We start from the raw sequence: 25,308 nt of genomic DNA on the forward strand, positions 1-25,308 counted from the left end.
ATGCAATATGTCAAACCTTTAACCTGCGGGAATAAAATCAACAGTTTAAAGCAGACAAAATCTACAGGAAAACCACAGACTTGGCAACCCTGATTATGAGAAACATTTATTTAAAGAGGACATATCATGAAAATCTGACTTTCTCCGTGTTTAAGTGCTATTATCCGGTGCTTCTACCAAACCAGAAAACATGAAAAGTGAAACCCAGTAACTTTGTTCTGGTGAGTCTTTCTCTGCAAGCATGTCAAAAAACAGAGCCCGACCGATATATCGATATTAGGCATTTTCATAACTATCGGTATCGGCATTTATAATGGCCGATAAATGAATATTAAAAAAAAATGCGGCGTGCGGTGATTCATGTAAGGGTGGCGCTGCCAATAAAACACCTAAAAGCTGTCACAATGAACTGGCAAAAGCAATGATATGAATACATCTAATATAGCAAGGAGACATTTTAATTGTTTATTAATAACAAGTGTTTTCAGTCATTGTGGGCTGCAAAGATGAAGTTGAGGATGCAGACTAGCGATCTTTGAACGCGCCAGAGAGAAATGCACATTGCATACGGATTACAGCAGAGAGTAGTCTGTCCTTCGTTTTGAATTGTTCTGTTTAAAAGTAGACATTTCAATAGATATATTTCTCAAGTCTATACGCTGAGTTTCGGTTCATTTATGAGACGAGTTGCAGTTCACTCGCCGGCGCCTCCGTTTCGAGATTATCCATTGTCTGCTATATTTACTTCTTATTTATTAAATCCAGGCAATTGGTTGATGAAACATTTATTAAAATTAAGATACAATTAATACAAAACGAAATTTACTGTAATGAAAGGCTTTGTGCTTTCTGTTCGACGTCTATGTGAAAGTTTTAAAGCACTTTTGATTTGCGCCGTGTAATTCACAGAATTGATTTCTCTGCTACAAGCCTCTGTCACGTATTGTGTGAGCTTGTGACTATTGCAAGCGCGCAGCTGAGAAGTCCTGATTATATTGTCTGCTATATTTACTTCTTATTTATTAAATCCAGGCAATTGATTGATGAAACATTGATTAAAATGCGTGGCGCGAGCGACAAATCTCCGACAGGAAACGGATGGCCCATTCTGCTTTGTAACGGGCGCTTTTCCGCGTCTCGGGTAAACAGCTGTTGCGACGCGAGCAGTAACGGCCGCGTCCGGTGTAGACACCGTGTTAAAGCTCATTCTGCCTATAACGCTACGCTACAACATCAAGCAATATTCCAATAACTTATATAATTATAACACTTTATATAGGGCCATTTTGCATTAAGAGTAGCCTAGTTTCACGTTTTGTAGGTACATTTTGCTTACTACTTATTTAAAATAGTATAAAAGTCTGTACATTATGTAATTAAAAACGTTTTCGTTATGATATTATAAATTTTACTTTAGTAAAAAGATCTGAGTTATTCCTCCACTGGTAGAGATTAGAGGAATTAAGACTAAAAATAGAAGATAATGTCAGTGACACTTTTGATATATTTATTGAAGCTGTTTTATATAACGTGACTAAATTAAAAGACAAAGTCGTTAGTGAAGATTATGCAACAGTATTTAGAATATAATATAATATAACATGCAATGCAAACTAGTTTGGTTACAGCTCAAATGTGTCTTTCTCATTCTATCATTCCCCCATTATCTGTCACACAAGTGTTTGATAACCACATTTGAGTGATCATTGCGAAACATTTATATATTTATTCTGTTTAAATACTGTATTTATATACAGTAGCCATCAAAAGTTTGTACACACCAATAGGAAAGTGTCCAAACTTTTGACTGGTACTGTACTATAATACACATAAATAATATTGCTACTGTACACATAAATAATATCGGCCGATATATCGGTATCAGGCTTTTTTTTATCGGTATCGGCATCGGCCCCCAAAAATCTATATCGCTCAGGCTCTATAAAAAAATAAGCCGATCAGATTTCTCTCTCTTTCTGACGTATGAAGAGGATCTTATTATAATATTACCGGCTCTTAATCTGCACGTTTACACACACCAGCCGACATTCGGTTTCTCGAGCGACAACAGTGACCAGTTCTAACGCACCGGCAGAAGATCCAGCAAAGCCTGAAACTGTTCTGTCGTTGAGCACAGACGAGCACTGAACACTATTGACCAGAACATGTCACCGCTGTCTTATAAACACCTCAGGAACTGTGGACACTTGTGTAGAAGTTCAACATGATGATGAGATGATCAGTGTAACTCCACAACAACTACATAAATGTCTCCATTAACATTCAGAAACTCTTCCTGAGTCTCTCCGTAAGGCTGCACTCGCTACTGGTTATTCTGGGATTCTGGATGAGTGACATTGGCCTGTTTTGTTATTGCCGGAGTTTCTGAAGCTCGTGTAAAGACTCCGCCCTCTTCTGAATGGAGGCGGAGCTGCAGCTCATTTGCATTTAAAGAGACACACACACAAAAGGCATGTTTTTGCTCACATCCAAAAAGGGGCAAATTTGACAAGCTATAATAAATGATCTGGTATTTTGAGCTTAAACTTCAGACACATTCTGGAGACACCATAGATTTATATTACATCTTGTGAAAAGGGGCATAATGTCATCTTTAAGATATTCATGTTGTCAGTACAGAGCGAGATGCAATTTTGGTGTTTAAAGTTCATGGATTGTCACAAACAATCGCAGAGCGACACACACACACACACACACACACACACACACACACACACACACACACACACACACACACACACACACACACACACACACACACACACACACACACACACTCTTACCTTTGATCTCAGAGACACAACAGCCACAGGCTACTTAGAGGTTTAGACTGATTCTGTTTAAGCCGTGAGCGGGTCAGGCGGTGCCATATGGCGAGAGACGGTGTGTGAGAACGGACTCAGTGCTACTGCTCAACACACTGATTCCAGGAGAAAATGAGAAGGGAAAAACAGCCAAACCAGAGCAAGGACAGTTGAGTGTGTTGATGGAATAGTTCCAGTCGAGGAGGAAGCGTTGATGGTGGAATTATGGGAATAGGCAGTTCCTTTGCTCCTCGATCAGATCAGGTCTTTACGATACGGTATGTGCTGAAATACAGGATTGTCTCGCCGTGACAGTCTAATGTGTGATCAGCTTGGTTAAACTGTGTCTTGATGATGTTTTCAGTGCTAGGGTTTGCTTTAATTCTGTGTTTTACAGTTATGCGTTTGGCAGATGCTTTACTCTTACAGTGCATTGATTGATTTGCTCTACAAGAACTAGCACTTCTATTAGTTCAGACAAATGTGATTCTTTTGAATGTTGCAATTGCTTTTTTGATCTGCTTGTATTGTCAAAACCACTGGAAGATACAAATAAATTAGATATTTGAATTAGGGGTGTACATATTTATTTTGTTTTAGGAAATTCCACCAGTGATGATTACCATTTTAAATGTAATAAATGTAATACTGCATTGATGAATTTCCAGCCTCAAGCATTTAAATACATATTTCTTTAAATACAATAAAACTAGTCTTTTTTTCCTCTCAGTAATTTTCCAGTACATTGAATTTGAATGGATTTACTATTTCCTTGAGTTTAATCATGATGTTCGTTATTTAAAACTCATTTAAAAAAAAAAAGAATTATATTAGCATCTGTCAAGAGAGCAAAATCATCACCTCGTGGAAATTGGTAATAAAGAGTTTAATGGCATTACTCCACTCTGATCAAAGTGTGCATGTGACGAACACAGATGACGTGGTCATGTGCAGATTCATAAACAGCGCTAAAGAATGCATCGTGTTTTGGGGGTGGTTCATGATGACAACATTGCGCAACATGAAAATAAGGCAATAATGAAAATAATGCAAATAATGCAATAATGCAACGTGAAAATAATACAATAATGAAAATAATGCAACATGAAAATAATTCCATAATTAAGATAATGCAACATAAAAATAATGCAATTTGAAAATGTTATAATAAAAATAATGCAATTATATAAATAATTAAAGCTGCAAGCAGCATTTAGCGGTGTTCAAGCAGTTAAGGCATTTAAGATTTTTAACCACACAAGCATCAAAAGACATTAAGTTTTATATAGCAAGCATTTAACCACATCATAGATGGAATAGACCATGTTTTAGCATCATTTACCATGTTCCAGTATGATTTACTATGAATCTAGCATGATTTACCATAGTTTACCATGATATACCAAGTTCCAGTATGATTCACCATGATTTACCCTGTTCTAGCTGTTCTAGTTTTAGGCCCAAATAAGAATGAGACCTTTTTGACAGTTATAGCGCCACCTATGGTCCGATCTCCATGAAACTTTGCATGCTTCTTCACCATGTTATGACACATACGCTCACCAATTTTTGTGAAGTTCTGAGTTTTTATTTATGATTTATAGGCTTTTGAGTGTATTTTGCCCCGCCCCTTTTTCTAAATGACCCTGTTACAGCCACCCAAATGCAAAATTTCAACTTTTTTTCGATAATTATTGATCTAGAGAGTCCAGAGAATTGTCCTAGACTGGTCTGGTTCCGATCGGGCGAAAAACCAGGGACTAGTTCGCAAAAGTAGGTTTTGGACAAAATTGGACGTAAAAATTTTTTTTAGGCCCAAATTGCAATCTGAGACATACATCTTGTTCGTCTTGATCACAGTGGTGTAAAAAGCATGATGCTAGGATCAACGGTCTAGGAGTTATGAGCAATTTAGTACTTTTGGTTGCTGTAGCGCCACCTATGGGCCAATCGGGGTCATACTCTGATAGGTTCTCCCCAAAAGTGTGGCCTACCATCTGGCTGAGTTTCAAGTCTCTAGGCCTTACGGTTTGGGCTGCACGATGCGTTTTAGGGCAATTTTTTTTTTCAAATAGCAAATACAATAGGTTTTCAGCACTAAAGTGCTTGAACACCTAATGAAAATAAAATTTCATGTAAACATCAGGGAAGAGGTTTGTCATGTAAACATCTTACTGCGATTAATGGGATCATCATTTTTGTCATAATTCTATCATCATTTACTCATGTTGTTCCAGACCTGTATATATATTACAGGTTTAAAACAGAATATATTTTGAAGAATGTGTGTAACCAAACAGTTGATGCTCCCATAGTATTAAAAAAAACCCCATGAAAGTCCATGTGGACCATCAACGGTTCTGTTACACACATTCTTCAGATGATCTGTAGTCCCTGTGAATAGTCCCGATGTTCCTCTGGATGACTCTCTCTTCTTCTCCACTCCTCAGAGTGAGCTTGACTCCGAGGCAGAACCTGTCCAGGATCATCCTGAAGGGAATCTTCCAGGGCGTGAAGGTGGTCCGGGGACCCGACTGGGACTGGGGGAACCAAGACGGTGAGACTCTGATCCTCTGATGCTTTACACTGGTGAACGTGATCAGCACAGTCTCAGAGGCTGACAGGAATCTCCTGGGTTTAATAAATGCAGCTTATTAAAATGCATAACCAGAATTTCATATGAAGGAAGCCCTTTGACTGTCTTTATGAACTTTATCATTTTTCTTTTTAGGCAAAATGCGTTTTAAAGGTGCAGTGTGTAATATTTAGGAGGATCTGTTGACAGAAATGCAATATCATATACATAACTATGCTTTCAGTGGTGTACGAAGATCTTACATAATGAAGCGTTGTGTGTTTATTAGCTGAGAATGAGGCGTTTCTGTCTACACACACCGCGGGTCTCCTTACATACACATGTTTCTACGGTGGCCCTGAGCAGACAAACGCGTTTCGTCACTATGATGTTCTTCATGTAAAGAAGCTGCTAAAGTCAGCGAATAAAACACTGACACAATGATGAACACGTAACAATAATACTCACAATAACATCGTTTCACTGAATAATTAAGTAAACATCATTTTTTAATATGTCTTTGTAAAGAAACATCATTGTTTAACTGGCGACCCTGCCGTCTCAGACGATGACATCACTTCCTGTCGGCCACCGTAACTTCTGTTGAGTGCAATTCACAACCTCACCACTAGATGCTGTTAAAACTTACACACTGCACCTTTAAATAATTGCGATTTGATCAAATAACCGTGATGAGTGAATAATTGCGACAGGCCGATCACCGAATAAACCAATGACGGCCTGGGATTCAGAAAGGAAAGTGACTTTGACTGCTTTTCTTTCTTCACTGACACCATATGAGCTGTAAAAGTGAAGACTTTACAGCTGATGAAATGAGCTCATGTTGTGTTATCATCATTGCTCGAAACTCTTGTGTATGTGAACATCTGTGTTTTCACTGCACTGATGAATGAGTCAAAATGTCTGTGCCGTTGATGGACGCTAGCAGATCTGTGGTGTTTCTGTATGCTGTGTGTCGCGTGTCATGGCTGTGCTAGTCCTGGTTAGTTAGTGATGTTGTTATTAGACGAAACTCCAGCTCATATTCAACCCCAAAATCAACAGAGAAAGAAGTTTTCCATGTAGAGAATAAAGCCTATTCTTAGCATAAAGAAAACAAGGCCTACTTTAAGGACCATGAAGATTATTTTTTTAAACAAATAAAAAAATGTGATAGTAGTATTAATAGAGTCATTTTAAATGAGGGGGAAACAAATGAAAATACCAAAATAGACCATTTTATTTATGCAAAATATGACTTATTATTTCCTCTAGTGATTTTGGGGAAAGTCGTGAGAGGTCTGTGAGATTGACCTGTGTGTGGCATAGCTTTACACATAGGCTGTGTTTAGCAGTATCCTTGTTGTTTAAGGATCCTTTCCTTGGGAAAAGTCGGATATTGGCTTTGTTCAAGTTAAGTATTCATATGAATTCTCATAACTCTTAATCAACTGCAGTTACACACATTTTTTTTAAATTCTGTTTAGTTCCATATAAGTGCCATAACTACTGTAGATCAGTGAAAAATATGACTAGATATCTCAAAATGTAGCATATAAACCACAGGAATCCTGCATATTGTTAAATATCTGAGATATTTTCTGACGTTACTCTGACATCTCTCATTTCCTTCAGACACGACACACACGCATGTTGATTTTTAAACGTTTTCTTCTCACTAATTTTCTCCCGATCCTCGTCTGAGACTCCTACCCTGTCCCGCTTGTGTGTGTGTGTGTGTGTGTGTGTGTGTGTGTTTGCAGGAGGCGAGGGGAAGGTTGGGAAGGTTGTGGATATTCGTGGTTGGGATCAGGAGTCGGGTCGCAGTGTTGCGAGTGTCACCTGGTCTAACGGCACCACGAACGTCTACCGCATGGGTCACAAGGGCAAGGTGGATCTGAAGTACGTGTCGGATGTTCAGGGAGGATTCTACTACAAGGAACACCTGCCCAAATTAGGTAACGTGTCAGACACTCAGATGAATCCGTGAACCATTTCAGATCAGAACCGATTAGTCTTCTTATGTTCCATATGTGTGAGAGAGGGATATTTAGGATTCGATATTACAGAAAATAGTGTTTTATCACGTTATATTGTAGCCTACGGAGTCTGCACATGACATGCGGACTATAATATATATCATGGACACATATTAACAATTTTTTCCCACGATTTATTAATTCATTCCCTCGTTTCAGTGATCCGTGGACACATTGAACTAATTACTGTGTGTCTGCGTGTGTTTTTTTTTGCGCGTGTGTGTGTGCGTGCGTGCGTGTGTGCGCGTGCGTGTGTGTGCGTGTGTGTGTGCGTGTGTGCGTGCGTGTGTGCGCATGCGTGTGTTTGTGCGCATGTGTGCGTGCGTGTGTGTGCGCATGTGTGTGTGTGTGTTTGTGTGTGCTCATGCGTGTGTGTGCGTGCGTGTGTGTGTGTGTGTGCGTGCGTGCGTGTGTGTGCGTGCGTACATACGTGTGTGTGTGCGTGTGTGTGTGTGTGTGCGTGCGTGCGTGTGTGTGCGTGCGTACATACGTGTGTGTGTGTGCGTGTGTGTGTGTGTGCGTGCGTGCGTGCGTGCGTGCGTGCGTGTGTGTGTGTGTGTGTGTGTGCAGGTGAGCACGCGGAGCTGCAGAGACAGGACAGCGCGGACACACACTCGTTCCAGCAGGGTGATAAGGTCAAGTGTCTCCTCGAGGTGGATATTCTGCGTCAGATGCAGGAGGGACACGGAGGCTGGAACCCCAAGATGGGAGAGGTGAAAACCACGCGTTTAATACTTATAAGTGCACCTTATTTCAAAGAATTTTTCTTTTGTCGTAATTGAAGTTATAAGTTATGAATAACTTTTTTTTTAAATTAACTTTTATCAAATTTGAAATTACTTTATTTTCTGTTGATGTCACCAAGACCATGCAAGTAAGTGGAGAAAAATAACCAGTAATATCATAGCAGACATTTCACAATTCAGTTAAACCCTGATGGGTAAAACCAAGCCCTGCTTTATTTCATTCAATATCATTTCAGAAATACTTCAAATTATGAAAGTTAAACATGTTGAATGTCAATGTACATGACCTGAATGTTTTAGTGCTGGGTAATAACATGCATCTCTACGGGTAATTAAATTCTTTGTCTTTACTTGTAGCTGGACTTTAAATTGGACACAAACATCTTTGTTGTAGTGATATACTGTAGTGTCTCAGTCTACATCACATTCACACTGGTGTTTTTAGACAAAAATGTGAATATAAAAATAATAATAATAGAATTATATTATTATTATTATTATTATCCCAAGACAGTGATATATTACTATTGTAATGCTATGGAATATTAGTTAGCATTTTATTTTACAGTGTCAGTTAAACATCTTACATGTACTTACTACAGTAATAACAGTAAATTATGCATAATTACACAAGCAACTAACACTAAAACTCACACATTTAGTAGGTACATGTTGTGAATTGATGTTACACAGTACTTTTGTTTGATTTACACTGTAACAACGTCACACTAATATAAAGTGTAACGAATATTTCATAGTAAGTATATTATTTTTGTAGTAAAACTGGTAGCAGTTTATTTTACAGTATCTTAGTTACACGCTACATGTAATTACTATAAATTGTGCATAGTTACATGCAATTAACTCTAAACCAAGCCCTATTGGAAGAACATGTAGTTAATCATTATTTGCTTTAATTGTATAATTATACTGTACTTTTTGGACATTTCTAAATGTAATATGTAAGTAAAATGCAGTTAAAGGGGTCATGACATATTTTGACATATGTTCCTTGATGTTCACTTATAATGTTAATAAAGTTTGCACAAAAAACAAACAAACAAATATAAATGCGGAAAAACAATTATTTTTGACCTACATTCTAAGCGTCAGTCTGAAATTGTGTTTTTAAGGCGTGGCTCCTTTAAGGCTATTATGATTGGCTAACGTCACTACAGACATCCATATAAAACCATAATTTACAGACAAAGCATTATAAAATCATTCACTTACGGATTGTGCTGCAACTGCAGTCAGATTAATACAGTCACTGCTTCATCTGTCATCTGTTCATCTGTCAATATATATATAGCGACCGGCGTTGACGCGTCACGGAGCAATACGTTTCAGAGATGTGTGTTCAGTTGCTCAAACACTTGAGTTTTATTCCATTTTCTAACTGTACGTTGCTTAAGAATGAAATGTCTAGAGTTTATTCCCACTTCTACTATTGAATCCAACGTTTCATCAGCGCTTGGATTCGCTTCCATGGTGCTGTCAATTTGTGAGGGGAAACTAAGCGCTATTGGCTATTTGAAAAGGGGGAGGAGCCATTCAATATGTCCTGCCTTAGTTTCCTGTTTCAGTGGAAATTATGTCAGCGCATCGAACAAAGCTGCGTGTCCCAAGGAACTCCATTGGGGCTTTAAGATATAACCAGCTGTGTTTAATTGGATAATCTAATTTTGTGTGAATTCGTCAATGCAAGCATGAAAGGGATTTCAATGCAGTATTCGAGTGATAGACATTTTTTTTAGGGAAGAGCGCTTCTGATTTTTGCTTACAGTAAACTTCTTGTCTTGTAATAATGTAGGGAACCACTCATACATAAACCAAGTAACAGTTACATTTTTTACTCGCATATAGGATTAAGTTTTAATCCAAATGACGCATGTGTGCTGAGTGAGCGATCAGCAATCAAGAGCATGCAACAGAAGTGGTACTGGTATCGCCGCATCACTCCTTGTTTCCAATGCTGGGATCCTTCAGTACAGAGACTCAAACCAGCTGTTTAAACTGGATGACACAGCAAACGTTCTTTCACTCTTCCCCTCGTCCTGTTGTCGGCAGACTCAAGTTTGTGGAGTCCGTCAGATCTGTATACTGTATCAGTGTAGACAGCTTCAGTCATTATAATGGTTTTTACTTTCTTTTGACGTGACGCTCACATCTAGTGTAGGCAAATGTCTACCATTAAGCGACTGGACGACAGTGGGCAGGGCCTATGGTGTGATGATGTATAACTATTGGTCATTGTCTTGCTCTGGAGGTGGGCATATGCAAAATTATCAACGTCACAGGTCACCCAATATCTAGCCTCAGCCTCAGACATCACTCTCACGGACCTTTGGCTGAACATCTGATGCATATGGCACACTTTTATAGAAACACTTCAGGAGTTTCGAAGGGGTGATCTGATTGGTTGAACTCTACCGGATGTCCGGGAGACAAGTGCCGTTCTTTAAAAGTCCGCCTGAAAACAAATTTTGGAAACAAAAAAACCCTCATGAAAGATGAACGTTGTCGTGTTTTCAACTGTGTGGCAATGACTGCTTACCAGGATCAACTAAACTCTGGATTTTTAAAGGTATGTGAAGTTCGTAGCTCCATGGTTGCAATAAAAGTTCTTGAATTAATTATTAGATGCACGCCGGGGACATCATAGGGACATGTTACAGCATGTTACATTTTCATGCACCTAAACGTGATGCGGAACACAACCAACTGTGATTGGTTGCGTTTTTTATGTCAGTGAAACGTCCTCAAGGCCGGTCCTTGCCCAAGAAATGCTGGGATCGAGTCCAAACCTTCTGCCGTCGGTCTGAAGCTCTGGCTATGGAAGACTATCCAATATCCAGTCGTATTTGGAGCTTGATTAAATAAATGCTTTATTTATAATTTTGTTTTTAGCTCTGAAACTTGCAGGATGTTTTAACGGTTTAAAGACCTCTTACGGCCAGTTTACACCTGATCACTTCATGCATTCTTACTGATCGGATTGCTATCTGATTTAACAAAATGATTCCATTTACACCTGGTCACATAAATGTGTTTTTGTAAAATGGATATAAATCCGATCTTCAGTTCCCGCGCTATGATTTAATGGAGTACACGTCACCGAAAGCAACCGATATGAGCTAAATTTGATTTGATCATCAGCTAATTTCAAAATCAAAGACCACAATAGGAGAGAGCGGCAACATCACTGCTAAGATAGTTTTGTTTCTTTTCTTTACTTTTAATGATGATGATGATAACTTATTTTCTCTTTTATTTGCGATCAACTCCACATTGGCTTGGTGAATAGAACCTTCAGATGTGGTGATGCAGTAGCGCCGTCATATCTGGCTATAACATGACATATAACACGCTCTCACACGTTTATTTTTAAGCATTGTTGGGAGTAGTACAATTTAAATGGTTACTTGGTTTCAACAACCACATGCATTTACACTTGTCCAGTTTCGTCTGGAATGCGGCCCAGACCTCCTACTGATGTGGTTTGAGCGATCGGATTTAAATCTGTCTCAAATGCGTTTCGGAGGGCATTTACACCTGGTCTTTTCACGATCGGATAGCTATCCAATCACAGAACACTCATGAAGTGGCCAGGTGTAAACAGCCCCTTATATGTCAAAAGATCAAGGCAAATTTGATTTCTCATGTCATGACCCCTTTAAAACCATTCATGTTGTGCTTAAAATTGTTGTATTGGATATCTGTTGTGTTTGTGTTGGCAGTACATTTCCAGAATCGGGTCTGTGCACAGAATAACAGACCGAGGAGACGTGCGAGTCCAGTATAGTAACAACATCCGCTGGACGTTTCACCCCGGAGCTCTGACCAAGGCAAGAAGATCCCACAAATAGCCAGACGTACTCAGAGGAAAAGCCATGTCTGTTGTCCTCACCTGTGAAGTGTTTGTTCCAGGCAGACTGCTGTGTATATTTAGCTACGCTCAAGCTCATATGGTCACTGTCTGTTTCACAAAGCCTGCTTTTTCCAAGCAGCAAGCCATAAATAGACAGCTGTGCCTATTTCTCTCTTCTTATGGCGGATGAACGATGGCGCCAGATTGTGGCGATTAGCTAAAGCCTCAGACGACTTTGACTAATTGGTATCGGAAAGTGTGTGTTGCTATAACAGAGTCTCTGTGTCTCTGTGCAGGTCAATACGTTTGCCGTGGGCGAGCTGGTGAAGGTTCTGGATGACATTGACAGTGTGAAGAGACTTCAGGTTGGCCATGGCGAGTGGACAGACAGCATGGCTCCTGTAGGTTCCTCATCAACAGAAACGTTTTGGGAGTGAAATCACATTTATTTGAGGGAACGAATCCATTAACCTTTAAAGTAAAGAAGCACCATACATGTAGCACAGTTCACATGCAAAGTACATGTATCAATTTAATAAAAAAACAGATATACAGAATAGAATAGTTCGTGTTAGTATTAATGGGTCTAGTGTTGATGGAAAATCTTCTGCAGTTTCTTGAAGATGGCTAAAGACTCAGGTTGAGTTCGGCATTTGACATTTCTCCAGTACTGGTGAAGGTCTGTGAAAGTGATTTTGTGCCTCTTTAGGCCACAAGACGCCGTTCACTTGCAGAACACAAGCTTCTGGAGACACATGGATCTGGAGTAATGAGTTTAGATATAGAGGAGCCAATGGTTGTTCTGTAGGCAAACATCAGTGCCTTGGATTGATTTAAGCTGTGATAAGCAACCCGTGCAATTTTCTGAGGAGAGATGTGACGCTCTCTTCGGCTCGATAAACATTCTTGCTGCAGCATCTGGATCAGTTGCAGACTGATGCTGGAAGGAGAGAGCATTACAATAGTCCACTCTCGATAGAACAAAAGTTTGGACAAGGAGCTGTGTAGCTCCGATAGGAAGGACCTGATCCTTATGATGTTGTATAAGGCAAATCTGCAGGACAGGGCAGTTCTAGCAATGTGGTCTGTAAAGTTCTACTGATCATCAATCACAACTCCAAGGTTTCTGGCTGTCCTGGATGGAGTTATGGATGATAAACCGAGCTGAATGGAGAAGTTGTGATGAAGTGTTGGGTTGGCTGAGACCACAAGCAGTTCTGACTTTGCAAGGTTGAGTTGAAGGTGATGGTCCTTCATCCAGCAAGAAATGTCTGTCAGGCTGAGATGCGAGCAGCTCCCGTCGGATCTTCCGGCTGAAATGAGAGGTAGAGTTGTGTATCATCAGCATAGCTGTAGGAAAAACATGTTTCTGAATGGCAGATCCTAGTGATGACATGTAGATGGAGAAGAGAAGCGGTCCCAGCACTGAGCCCTGAGGCACTCCTGTAGCTAGATGATAGCAGTGATAGGGAAAAACATGTTTCTAAATCACAGATCCTAGTGATGACGTAGTTATAGAAGAGAAACGGTCCCAACACTGAGTCCTGAGGCACTCCAGTAGCTAGATGATAGGAGTGATGGGATAAACCATGTTTCTGAGTGACAGATCCTAGTGATGACATGTAGATGGAGAAGAGAAGCGGTCCCAGCACTGAGCCCTGAGGCACTCCTGTAGCTAGATGATAGCAGTGATAGGGAAAAACATGTTTCTAAATCACAGATCCTAGTGATGACGTAGATATAGAAGAGAAACGGTCCCAACACTGAGTCCTGAGGCACTCCAGTAGCTAGATGATAGCAGTGATGGGATAAACCATGTTTCTGGATGACAGATCCCAGTGATGACATGTAGATGGGGTAGAGAAACGGTCCCAACACTGAGCCCTGAGGCACTCCAGTAGCTAGATGATAACAGTGATGGGATAAACCATGTTTCTGAGTGACAGATCCTAGTGATGACATGTAGATGTAGAGGAGAAGCGTTCCCAGCACTGATCCCTGAGGCACTCTAGTAGCTAGATGATAGCAGTGATGGGATTAAACATGTTTCTGAATGACAGATCCTAGTGATGACATGTAGAGGTAGAAGAGAAGAGTTTTTAGCACTGAGCCCAGAGGCACTCCAGTAGCTAGATGATAGCAGTGATAGGATAAACCATGTTTCTGAGTGACAGATCCTATTGATGACATGTAGATAGAGTAGAAAAGCGGTCTCAGCACTGAGCCCTGAGGTACTCCAGGACATTGTTGTCTGATCCTCTATTTGACTCTTCCTTTGTTTTTATTCTCAGGCATTGGGTCAGGTTGGGAAGGTTTTAAAAGTGTATGCCGACGGGGACCTGCGTGTGGCGTTTGGAGGTCAGACGTGGACTTTTAACCCCGCGTGTCTCTCTGCACAGCCTGGTGAGGTCGATGCCAATCTGATGACGGCTGAGAACAGCAGCGAATCAGGAAGTAAGAATTCACCGGAAGTGCCGCTCCTCACTCTCCTCATCATGTCATATGATTCTTTTCTTTTTTCTTTGGGTTTCACTTTAAGATAAAAGAGAAAATAACCACGTCATCTGTTCTCTATCACACTTTCCTGCATGAAACCAATGCTTGTTTTTCTCGTTTCAGCACTGTGTTTTTAGTGTATCTCTCTCTCTCTTTCTCTCTCTCTCTCTCTCTCTCTCTCTCTCTCTCTCTCTCTCTCTCTCTCTCTCTCTTTTTCTCTCCTTCACATGCTGTGCCAGTTCTGGATTGTTTGTGTCTTGATGCATGGTGACATTTTGACTCATTCTGACTGGTTTTGAACTGTGGGACAGTGACACCTGGGCTCATGGAAACCTTTCTGAACGCAGAGTTTAATTCTTTCTCTCTCCGTCATTCAGGTACGGTTATCTCCGTCCTGGAGAAGCTGCTGTCTCAGTCAACAGAGCAGGATCATCCGGGACGGCTGGTTATCGAGGCGGCGCACGGGAGCGCCGTTAAAGTGCGCGAAATGGTGCAAAAATACCCTGACAAGGTCAGTGCCTCACAGCCTGAGAGAATTTAGTAGAAAATCTCTGGATGTTTTAAGTCATTTCTGGATCTGTCTCTACAAAGGGTTACAGCCTTTCCTTTTATAAACACACTAGAGACAGACTTAGCTGTTTATCTGTGTTTGCAGGAAAAACTGCCCTTATAGTATAATAAAAGTGTTATAATATTATTAATTATATAAATACAACTTTTTACAGCGTTAAAGTAAATCATATAGGTATATTTTATTATAATTTTTAACTTATTTTTCAAGGATTCCAAGTTTAAAAAAAAGACAAAACATAATTAAATGGCTAATCACAATTATTAGTTTGACAATTAATCTTCAGCAAAAAATTCATGATCGTGACAGGTCTACTAGAGTACTAAATTTTTTTATATTTTTGGAAGAGTCTCTTCAGCTCCACAAGACTGGATTTATTTGATCAAAAATACATTAATAATAGTGACATATTATTACAATGTAAATCAGCTGTTTTCTATGTGAATATATAGTAAAGTGTAATTTATTCCTTTGATCAAAGCTGAATTTTCAGCATCATTGCTCCAGTCTTCAGTGTCACATAATCCTTCAGAAATCATTCTAATATGCCTATTTGATGATCAAGAAACATTTATTTTTGGAAACATTTGTATGATAGTGTAAGAAAGATACTTAAAATACTTGTAAGAAAAAAAAACTTGTATTCAGCAAGGACACATTAAATCAATCAGAAGTGAACAGTAAAGACATTTTAGAATGTTACAAAAGATTTCTATTTCAAATAAATCATGCTGAAAATTCAGCTTCGATCACAGGAATAAATTATTCCTTTAAAATAAAACATTATTCCAAACTTTTGACCGGTAGTGTCTGTTCTCTCTCTCTCTCTGACTCCGTTGAGCATGGATGTGAAGTAGGTCGATTGGTCGGTCGATGGGTCAAGTCTTTACAGAAGTGTGTTTTACTGACGCCTGTGTGTGACTGTGTCTAGGTGGATATAAAGAACCAGGGTAAGACCGCTCTGCAGGTTGCTGCCCATCAGGGGCACGTGGAGGTGGTGAAGGTCCTGCTTCAGGCTAACAGCAACATCGAAGCTAAAGATGAGGACGGAGACGCCGCGCTACACTACACAGCCTTCGGGTGAGCGCAAACGCTTATTCATGCCAAGAAAAGTCCCTATGTGTATTGCCAAGTATTAGATGCAGGCAGGATTTGAAATGCGGGTAAAAATCACCTGTGGCGGGGAACGCTGTCAAATCTCTAGCCAATTTGGCGGGTTTCTTATTATGTTTTCTCACTTTGCTGGGAAGTTCGTATAAGCCAAATCTGTGCAGATTTAGTGCAAATACTCATGATTCATCATGATATATTAAATACAACATATTGCTCAGAATTTAGTCATATCTGGCTTACTTGAGCATTCGTCACTACGCAACAAATAACGGCACGCTTGTTAATTTGCATTGAAGCAATAGCGAAGATTAAAAAGCATTTGGTTAACAGAAAATACAGTGTTATTTTCCAACATCCTACATTTTTTATGTTCTTTGTACTGTATTGATCTGTCCATCTAAAACACATTATTGATGATGAGGATGAAAGAGGAAGGGAGGAGATGCTGGATGACAGGATTTAGTTTGAATTAGAAATGAATGTATGAAATCCAAATTTTATAATATAGATATTATATAGGGGAAATGGAAAAAATGGGGGAAGAAAACAGATTAACAAAGTCACAGCATGCATATATATGTGATTCTATATATATATGTGATATGTTTTTTGCTCACTCGGAGCACACAGCGATATTGTAGTCTACTAGTCCTCAGCAAACTGTATTTGACCCATTAACATGAAGGCATGCTCTGGAGACACTGACATAATCGTGCGACAGGAAGTGTTTCTTCCTGAGTTGAGTAGTCGAGCTACAGTCGTCACCGTAATTGATTATTTGAAGGATTAAATACAAGCGTCACCTCTGTCTTTCTCAGAAAACGCACCACACCAGGGCTAAGCTAACTGTAGTCTGATTAATGTGTATCAACTGTTATATCACCAAGGCCGATGTGTGGCATTTCTTTAATTGGCCAATGTGTCTTTTAATTTGACACTGTGTGGGACTTTTATTTTGACAGCACCGAGAAGAAAGCAGAACCTGAGCGCAGATCAACTCGAAACTCCCATTCTCCGTCTTCATTAGTTTATTTAAATTTAATAAATTATTAGACCGAACTATTAATCAAAGAAAGGAAACAGTGTACAAAAAAACTAGTATAGCACCCCATGAGCTGCACAAATTATGGGCGTAACTTCTGTTAAACTGTACACGACCAGCGAAATGTTCACTCTATGAACACAATAAGCATTTTCAAACACTGGGTAAATGAGATGACATTATTCTCCTCACCCTACATTAAAATGACATTTAAACATGTAAAAGCATTGCTACAACAGACCATGGGTAACCGCCGAATATTTCCGCAGCAATATTACAGACATGTTAAATATCACCGTAGTAATAATGTCTGTATTATATAACATACGTTGCCTTAAAGGCATAGTTCACCCAAAAAGGAAAATTCTGTCATCATTTACTCACCCTTTTGTTGTTCCAAACCTGTTTGAGTTTCTTTGTTCTGTTGAACACAAAAGAAGATATTTTGAAGAATGTGAGTAACCACAGTAGACGGCAGCCATTGACTTGCATAGTATTTTACAGTACAACATTTATTTTTGAGGGGTGTTTTATTGTATGCTTGGTCTTGTTTCTCTCATGCAGTGTTTTCCTATAAATCATCTGTGTGTGTCTTGTGCTCTTGTTTGTGTGTGCAGGAATCAGGCAGAGATTGCGCGTTTGCTGCTCAGTAAAGGAGCCGGAGTGAACCTGCTGAATAACTCCATGTGTACGGCGCTGCACATCGCTGTTAATAAAGGCTTCACGGACGTGGTGAGAGTGTTGACGGAGCACTCGGCCGACGTCAACCTTCAGGTCAGACACACTAACCGCCTCACGTGAACATGAACACTAAAGATCTGGATTAGTTATCTGTTTTGAGTTTAATTGGTGTAGTTATTTCTTTTTTTTGGTAATAGGAGCAGTTTTTTTTATGTTGGATATTCAAATATTAGTTGGATATTATTTTTATGTATGTTTGTTAATGGGGGATTTGTGAACTAAGTAACTCGTTTAGAATTATTGTTTTTATGTTGATGTGAAGATTTTGGGCCTCCAGTGACATGTTGTTGGTAATTCAAAGTGCTTTACATAGAAGAAATAAGAATAATTTAAACAGTTTAGAATAAAAAAGAAAGTAAAATACTAACAGTGGTACAGTGCTCATTCAGTAAATGCACAGCTAAACAGAAGTGTTGTGAAGCCCAATTTATACTTCTGCCTCAAACTCACGCCGTAGCTACGTCGTAGGCTGTGTGTAGCGCGCGTACCCTTCGCCGTACCCTGACGTGCACCTCTCCAAAAATGTAACAGCGCGTCAATTCTACGCGGACGCAAGCACTGTGATTGGTCTGCTAGAAACCCTCCCTCGGGTTTCACATGTTCCCTCTGCATGTGTAATTGCGCATCAACGCAGACAACGACGCAGAAGTATAAATGAAAACCAACGCGTAGTGTATAACGTAGAGGCTCCAGCAGAAGTATAAATCAGCCTTGTGTCTGGATGTGAATGTGACTGTAGGAGCACATCTGATCTCCTCTGAAAGCTGGTTCCAGCTGCGGCTAAAGCGGATTCGCCTTTGTAACGAGGTTCAGATGTTACGGGAAGGAGGAGGCGGGAACCGGCGAACATTTAATGACACAAAATAAAAACAATACAAAATGAAAGTAAAAGACAGCAGCCCCTCACGTACGACTGCTGTCACATATAACAAAACAGACACAACACAAGTCCAGGCCTGGCCATTCTTGATCTTCACAGTCGTCGCTCCTCCTTTTATGCTTCCACTCCTCCGTGAGAGATACGAGACCGGTGCGTCGCGCAGGAGTCCCTCATCATTAATCACGCCCTCGGCCTCGTCCTGCTCGCCACAGCCATGCTTAGAGTGAACCCTTGGTGTTTCTATCTGAGTGATCTGTTGGGTTTATATTCAGTGAGCATAACTGCAATGTATTGAGGTCCTAGGCCATTGAATGATTTATATACCAGTAATAATACTTTAAAATCAATCCTAAATGTAACTGGCAGCCAGTGTAAAGACCTGAGGACTGGTGTGATGTGTTCTGGTTCTGCTCAGCGTTCTGTATGAGCTGCAACTGTCTTATGGTGTTTTTGGAAAGGCCAGTGAGAAGTCCATTACAATAATCCACCCTACTGGTGATGAAAGCATGCACAAGTTTCTCTAAGTCTTGACTGGAAACAAATCATCTAATACTAACAATATTTTTCAGGTAATAGTATGCTGATTTAGTTATTGCTTTGACATGACTACTGAAACTAAGGTCTGACTCCAGAGACACACCAAGATTCCTGACTTGATTTTTAGTTGTTTGACCCCTAGACTGAAGGTATGCGTTCACCTTGAGAACTTCATCTTTGTTTCCAAACGCAATGACTTCAGTTTTGTCTTTGTTTGACTGAAGAAAGTTTTGGCACATCCAATTGTTTACTTCATCAATGCATTGGCAAAGGGAGTCAATGGGGCTGTAATCGTTAGGCGATAGGGCTAAGTAGAGCTGTGTATCGTCTGCATAGCTATGGTAAGCGATTTGGTTATTTCTCATTATTTGGCTCATTGGGAGCATGTACAGGTTGAATAGGAGTGGCGCAAGAATTGAGCCTTGAGGGACTCCGCATGTCATGGATGTCCACTCAGACTTATGGTCTCCTATACTCACATAATAACCTCTGCCTCCTAAGTATGACCTGAACCATTTTAGGACTATCCCAGAAACCCCGGGGAAGGTGGATGCGATACAGAACTGGCCTCATCTCTCTTCCATTAAGTAGCTGCAACGTGTTCTGGGGTTCGCCAACTTTTATAGAAAGTTCATCGCCTGATTGCTTCTACCATCACAACATTTATCCATAATCAGCCCAAGTCTGTGTCCTGTAGTCCAGCCGCCACGAAATCCTTCACCCAGTTGAAAGAAGCCTTTTGCACCGCGGCAGCTGTGAGCTTCTAGCCATCACACGTGTCTGGTGTAGACATGGTGTCCAGCGCACATTGGATCTCCTTCATTACTGTTTAAAAAGTTGTTTGAGAGAATTATATAAAATATTTGATTTGTATACAAGTACAAGAGTCCCCATAAAATGAATAAAAAATCATCATTTACTGACTATCAAGATTTTTAGAGAAATAATCCATCTCTATGAGTCCAGATAATGCGAGTGAATATGGGTTGACGGTTCAATAAGTGCACAGCTATCATGAGAAAAATGAACCGGTGCAACACTTTTATATGGGTATGTTTGAGGGGATCTGTAGCACAACCCTTTTCACCTACAGTAACCAAACTTCATGCACTTAAAGATCTCATCAAGCTGAACAACTTTTGCACACTAAGTCAAATCCAGTCCAACAGTTAGTTAGCTGTTATGGGTTGTTTAAATGCAAATGAAACTCTGCTCCGCCTCCGTTCAGAAGAGGGCAGAGTCTTTACACAAGCTTTATATATTCCAGCAATAAAAAACTCGAATTTTAGTCAAATCTCAGCAACAACCAGTAGCGAGTGCAGCCTTACGGAGAGACTCAGGAAGAGTTTCTGAATGTTAATGGAGACATTTATGTAGTTGTTGTGGAGTTACATTGATCATCTCATCATCATGTTGAACTTCTACACAAGTGTCCACAGTTCCTGAGGTGTTTATAAGACAGCGGTGACATGTTCTGGTCAATAGTGTTCAGTGCTCGTCTGTGCTCAACGACAGAACAGTTTCAGGCTTTGCTAGATCTTCTGCCGGTGCGTTAGAACTGGTCACTGTTGGCGCTCGAGAAACCGAATGTCGGCTGGTGTGTGTAAACGTGCAGATTAAGAGCCGGTAATATTATAATAAGATCCTCTTCATACGTCAGAAAGAGAGAGAAATCTGATCGGCTTATTTTTCGACATGCTTGCAGAGAAAGACTCACTAGAACAAAGTTACTGGGTTTCACTTTTCACGTTTTCTGGGTTGGTAGAAGCACCGGATTATAGCACTTAAACACAGAAAAAGTCAGATTTTCATGATATGTCCCCTTTTAACTGATTTTTTTTTCCTGTTCTGTGGTCAGGATTCATATGGAGATACACCCTTACACGACGCCATTGCTAAAGACTTCAGAAGCATCATTGAGATTCTGACTGTGGTGCCCAACATCGATTTCACCCAGCAGAACAACCGCGGGTTTAACCTGCTGCACCACGCGGCTCTGAAGGGCAACAAACTGTGAGTGTTCATCTTCTTCTGTCCTGGAGTAGCTGTTCCTCCTTTATTACACATCACTGTGGAATCATAATTGTTTAGCCACGTTCTGTTCATAAGATATTTTTCCATAATAACACTAAACTGTTTATTTGACTGAATTTTCCTGCATAATTGTGCTAGTTACATGTCTCTCAAATGTGCTTATTCTTCTCGCATGATGACTTAATTTACTCAAATCAATATTTAAAGAGGATCTATGATGCTTTTTCCATGTTCTTCTTTCTTTAAGTCAAGTAAAATCACCTTATATAGCGCTTTTTAAAATACAGATTGTTTCAATGCAGTTTTACACTGATAACAGGAAAATTATGATTCATTGATGCAAATTTGCAAACAGTTCATTTTGGATGTACAACAGCTCTAAAAGAAAATAGTGTCATTATTCAACTGAAGTCAGTTCAGTGTTGATTCAGTTCCGTTGTAAAGATCATCAATTATTAAATTAATTTCCTCTATAAAGCAGTTCTGCAGAAAGCAGGGATGTCATCATCCAGGTCAATTCAGTTCTCATCCAATACTGTCAGTACAGTCCGATCAGTTATGTTGATTTTAAAACGGTTAGTTCCAGTCCTTGATTCTGATTGGTCAATAGTTGTGTTTTATTCACGATAAAACACGACCGCTTCACCCAATGGTTCTATGTATCACTACACAACACTCCTAGCAACCACTCTTAGCAACTTAAACACAGGCTATGTTCTCATTAATGTTGTTCATTGATAAGCTTATAGAGTATTGTGAGAGATTGAGTAAGCGAGTGTACCTGCATTTACAGTAGATATAGCATCTTCCTTTAGGTCAGTCCTATATTCGTAATAAAAATCCATTTGAATGTCCGTTTCGATATCTTGTCCTTAACAGTTAAGGGGTTTTCCCGGTTGTGTCTTGCTTCATGTTCACAACCAGTTTCAGTCCTTTCAATATAAAAGTCTTCTCTACTGACTGTCTCACGCATAAAGTCAGTCTTTGACGCCATCTAAAGGTGAAAAAATGTAACTTTTGTTGCTGTTCACAGTCAGGAACAATTTTTTCCAGAGGAAGGAAGACTTTTAGTGATTTTACTTCATGAAAGTTGCATTGAAAACATTTTTTTTGGCTTTAATATTTGCATTGTGTGGTCACCGTTTTATAAAAGCAATAAGGTACGAGAGGCTAGTGCTGTATCGTGAATAAGTCACGGCTGACTACTTCGCGTCATGCCTAACAACGCCTTTCAGCCGTGACTTATTCACCGTACAGCACAGCCTCTTGTATCTTCTTGCTCACCTATAAAGTGTCCCCAACTAAGCAAGGCGACAGTGGCAAGGACCCCAAAAAGAGACTAAAAACCTTGGGTGAAACCAGACTCAGTCGGGGAACCAGTTCTCTTGCCAATGAACGAACATGGTGTCATTATGATTCAGACTGCATCACAAGTCAGAATTCAGATCGGGATCGGAAGCATTCAAATATTCATCCAGTTCCTTTTACTTAAAGATTAGATCCATCATGCCATAAGGTCTATGTGGAGGACCTGTCTGGTTCTTGTGTCTCTGCTGAGGATCAGTGCCGATGGCTGTCGTGTCGATGAGGCCTATAGTTGACACGGTCTCTTCTGACATTCAGGGATGTGTTGTGGTCGTGTCTAGGCGCAGGTCCACCATCAGATCTGGATACGGCCCGGATTCAGCTGACTACGGTAACCTCAGGATAAACAGAGAGACTAATATTAGCATAGATGCCATTCTTCTTACGATGTAACAAGTACATCGGGTGTTATAGGAAGTGGTCCTGGTTCCGTTCGACCTAGCCTAATTTATCCAGCTTAACAAATCTTTTAAATTAATGTGATAATGTGTTGTGTATGCCAGGTTAAAGGGATAGTTCACCCAAAAATGAAAATTCTGTCAGTATTTACTCACCCTCATGTTGTTCCAACCCCGTAAGACCTTCGTTCATCTTCGGAACACAAATTAAGATATTTTTGATTAAATCTGAGAGCTGGATCACTCCTCCATAGGCTTCTTCAGGGATTGAAACTTGCCTGCCCCGAAAAGTAATTAAAGACATTGTTAAAATAGTCCAAGTGACTACAGTGGCTCAATCTTAAGTTTATCAAACGACGAGAATTCTTTTTGTGCGCAAAAAAACCCCCAAAATAACGACTTTATTTCAACTATTCATTTCCTTCTCTGTGGGCCTCGAGTCAGTTCACTAGTGTAACAGCGTAAGCTTTTGTTGTTGTACGTCACACGCATCACACACATGACCAGCATCGGCCAATAGTGAGCCTACGTGTGACGTAGCTCTACGCAATCATTCACATTACTGACAGAATTTACATTTTTGGGTGAACTATCCCTTTAAAGAAATGTGTTTTTAGTCTAGATTTTTACAGTGTGTCTGATTCTCAAACAAGGCTAGGAAGGCTGTTTCAGAGTTTAGGTGCTAAATGGGAAAAGGATCCACTGCCTGCAGTATCAATTGGGATGAATTTTGAGGTCCCAATAGATGTGAAGGACTATAATGCGTTAGGAGCTCGCTCAAGTAATGGGGAGCTAAACCATTTAGTGCTTTGTATAGATTTTTAAATATTGGACCAGCTGTTATTTGTTTATTATGCGTGCAGGGCAACCACCCATAAGAGCATTACAATAATCTAGCCTTGATTTCATGAACGCATGAACTAACTGCTCCGCATTTTTCATTGAGAGAATTATGTCGTAATTTAGATATATTTTTAAGATGCAAGAATGCGGTTTTACAGATGTTAGAAATGTGGCTTTAAAATTAATGATTGGTTTCAAAGAGCACACCCAGGTATCTAACTGACGACAAAGACTCGACAGAGCACCCATCAATTGTTAGGCAGTATTCAAGGTTATTACATGCAGAGGTTGGGAATGGAGTAGTAGGAAATTCCTAGATTTACTGTGCATTCCGTTAATTTTGTGAATTGGTATATTTTGTCAGGGTACAAAGAAATATAGAGCTGAGTATCATCAGCATAACAGTGAAAACTAATGCCATGCTTCCCTAATGATATCTCCTAAGGATAGCATGTACAGAGTGAACAGCAGCGGTCTTAGTACTGAGCCTTGTGGTACACCATACTGAACTTTTGATCGATAAGACATCTCTTCATTTACTGCTACAAACTGATAACGGTCAGATAAGTATGATTTGAACCATGAATGATAGAACCATGAACACTCTCCTTCCACGAAATGCGAAAAACCTCTAGTTTTGTTTTTTTTCCAGCTGCACTCCATTTTTCGGGCTGCTCTCTGAAGAGAGCACTCTTAAGTTCTTTCTTGTGTGCTCGTTGTCCCACAGCGCTGGACTATTTTCCTTTATCTTCTTTAAGCGCAAAGTTCCAACTGTCTCTAAAGTATTGGAAAAGAGAGAGTCAAAAGTTTCTGTTGCAACATCGAGTTCTTCTAAGCTATCCTGCATGCTGAGTAGTTGAAGATTATTAATAAAGCCATCTTTAGTGGCAGAAGTGATGGGTCTAACATATTTGTAACAGAGTCAGCTTTTCAGCTTTGGCTAAATTAAGTACACTCAAGACTAGATAATGATCTGAGATGTCATCGCCCTGCTACAAAATTTAAACGCCATCCACAGCGAATCCATGTGCCAATATTAGATCTAGAGTATGATTACGACAATGAGTTTTGTTTGTTTATTTTTTTAAAAGGGACAATGAACATTAATGAACATAAGGACAATGTCCAAATGTAAATGAGCCAGATTTAGCCATGCAGACTAATTTTCATCCGGAGTCCCTGGCAGGTTGTTATTATGAAAAACTGTAAAAACATTGCATACAGAAAACATT

The 25,308-nt window shown here is 39.8% G+C and overlaps 1 protein-coding gene across 4 annotated transcripts in view; it reads left to right on the forward strand.

Moving 5' to 3' along the window:
• Positions 1-25,308, forward strand: part of mib2 (MIB E3 ubiquitin protein ligase 2) — a 141,576-nt gene that overhangs the window by 94,131 nt on the left and 22,137 nt on the right. For 3 of the 4 annotated variants that reach the window (XM_077217664.1, XM_077217665.1, XM_077217663.1), the window contains exons 4-13: positions 5,276-5,382; positions 7,164-7,358; positions 8,010-8,152; positions 11,926-12,033; positions 12,353-12,457; positions 14,348-14,510; positions 14,930-15,063; positions 16,055-16,203; positions 17,896-18,052; positions 21,295-21,449. In XM_077217664.1, coding sequence (XP_077073779.1) covers positions 5,276-5,382; positions 7,164-7,358; positions 8,010-8,152; positions 11,926-12,033; positions 12,353-12,457; positions 14,348-14,510; positions 14,930-15,063; positions 16,055-16,203; positions 17,896-18,052; positions 21,295-21,449 — 1,416 coding nt within the window. Of the gene's footprint in view, positions 1-2,871; positions 3,104-5,275; positions 5,383-7,163; positions 7,359-8,009; positions 8,153-11,925; positions 12,034-12,352; positions 12,458-14,347; positions 14,511-14,929; positions 15,064-16,054; positions 16,204-17,895; positions 18,053-21,294; positions 21,450-25,308 lie in introns of those variants that run through there. The other variant, XM_077217666.1, reaches the window with a different exon arrangement.

This window comes from Siphateles boraxobius, unplaced genomic scaffold, assembly GCF_051911475.1.
Source record: "Siphateles boraxobius isolate OS27281-9 unplaced genomic scaffold, OSU_SipBor_1 75, whole genome shotgun sequence".
In the NCBI taxonomy this organism is placed as follows: Eukaryota; Metazoa; Chordata; class Actinopteri; order Cypriniformes; family Leuciscidae; genus Siphateles; species Siphateles boraxobius.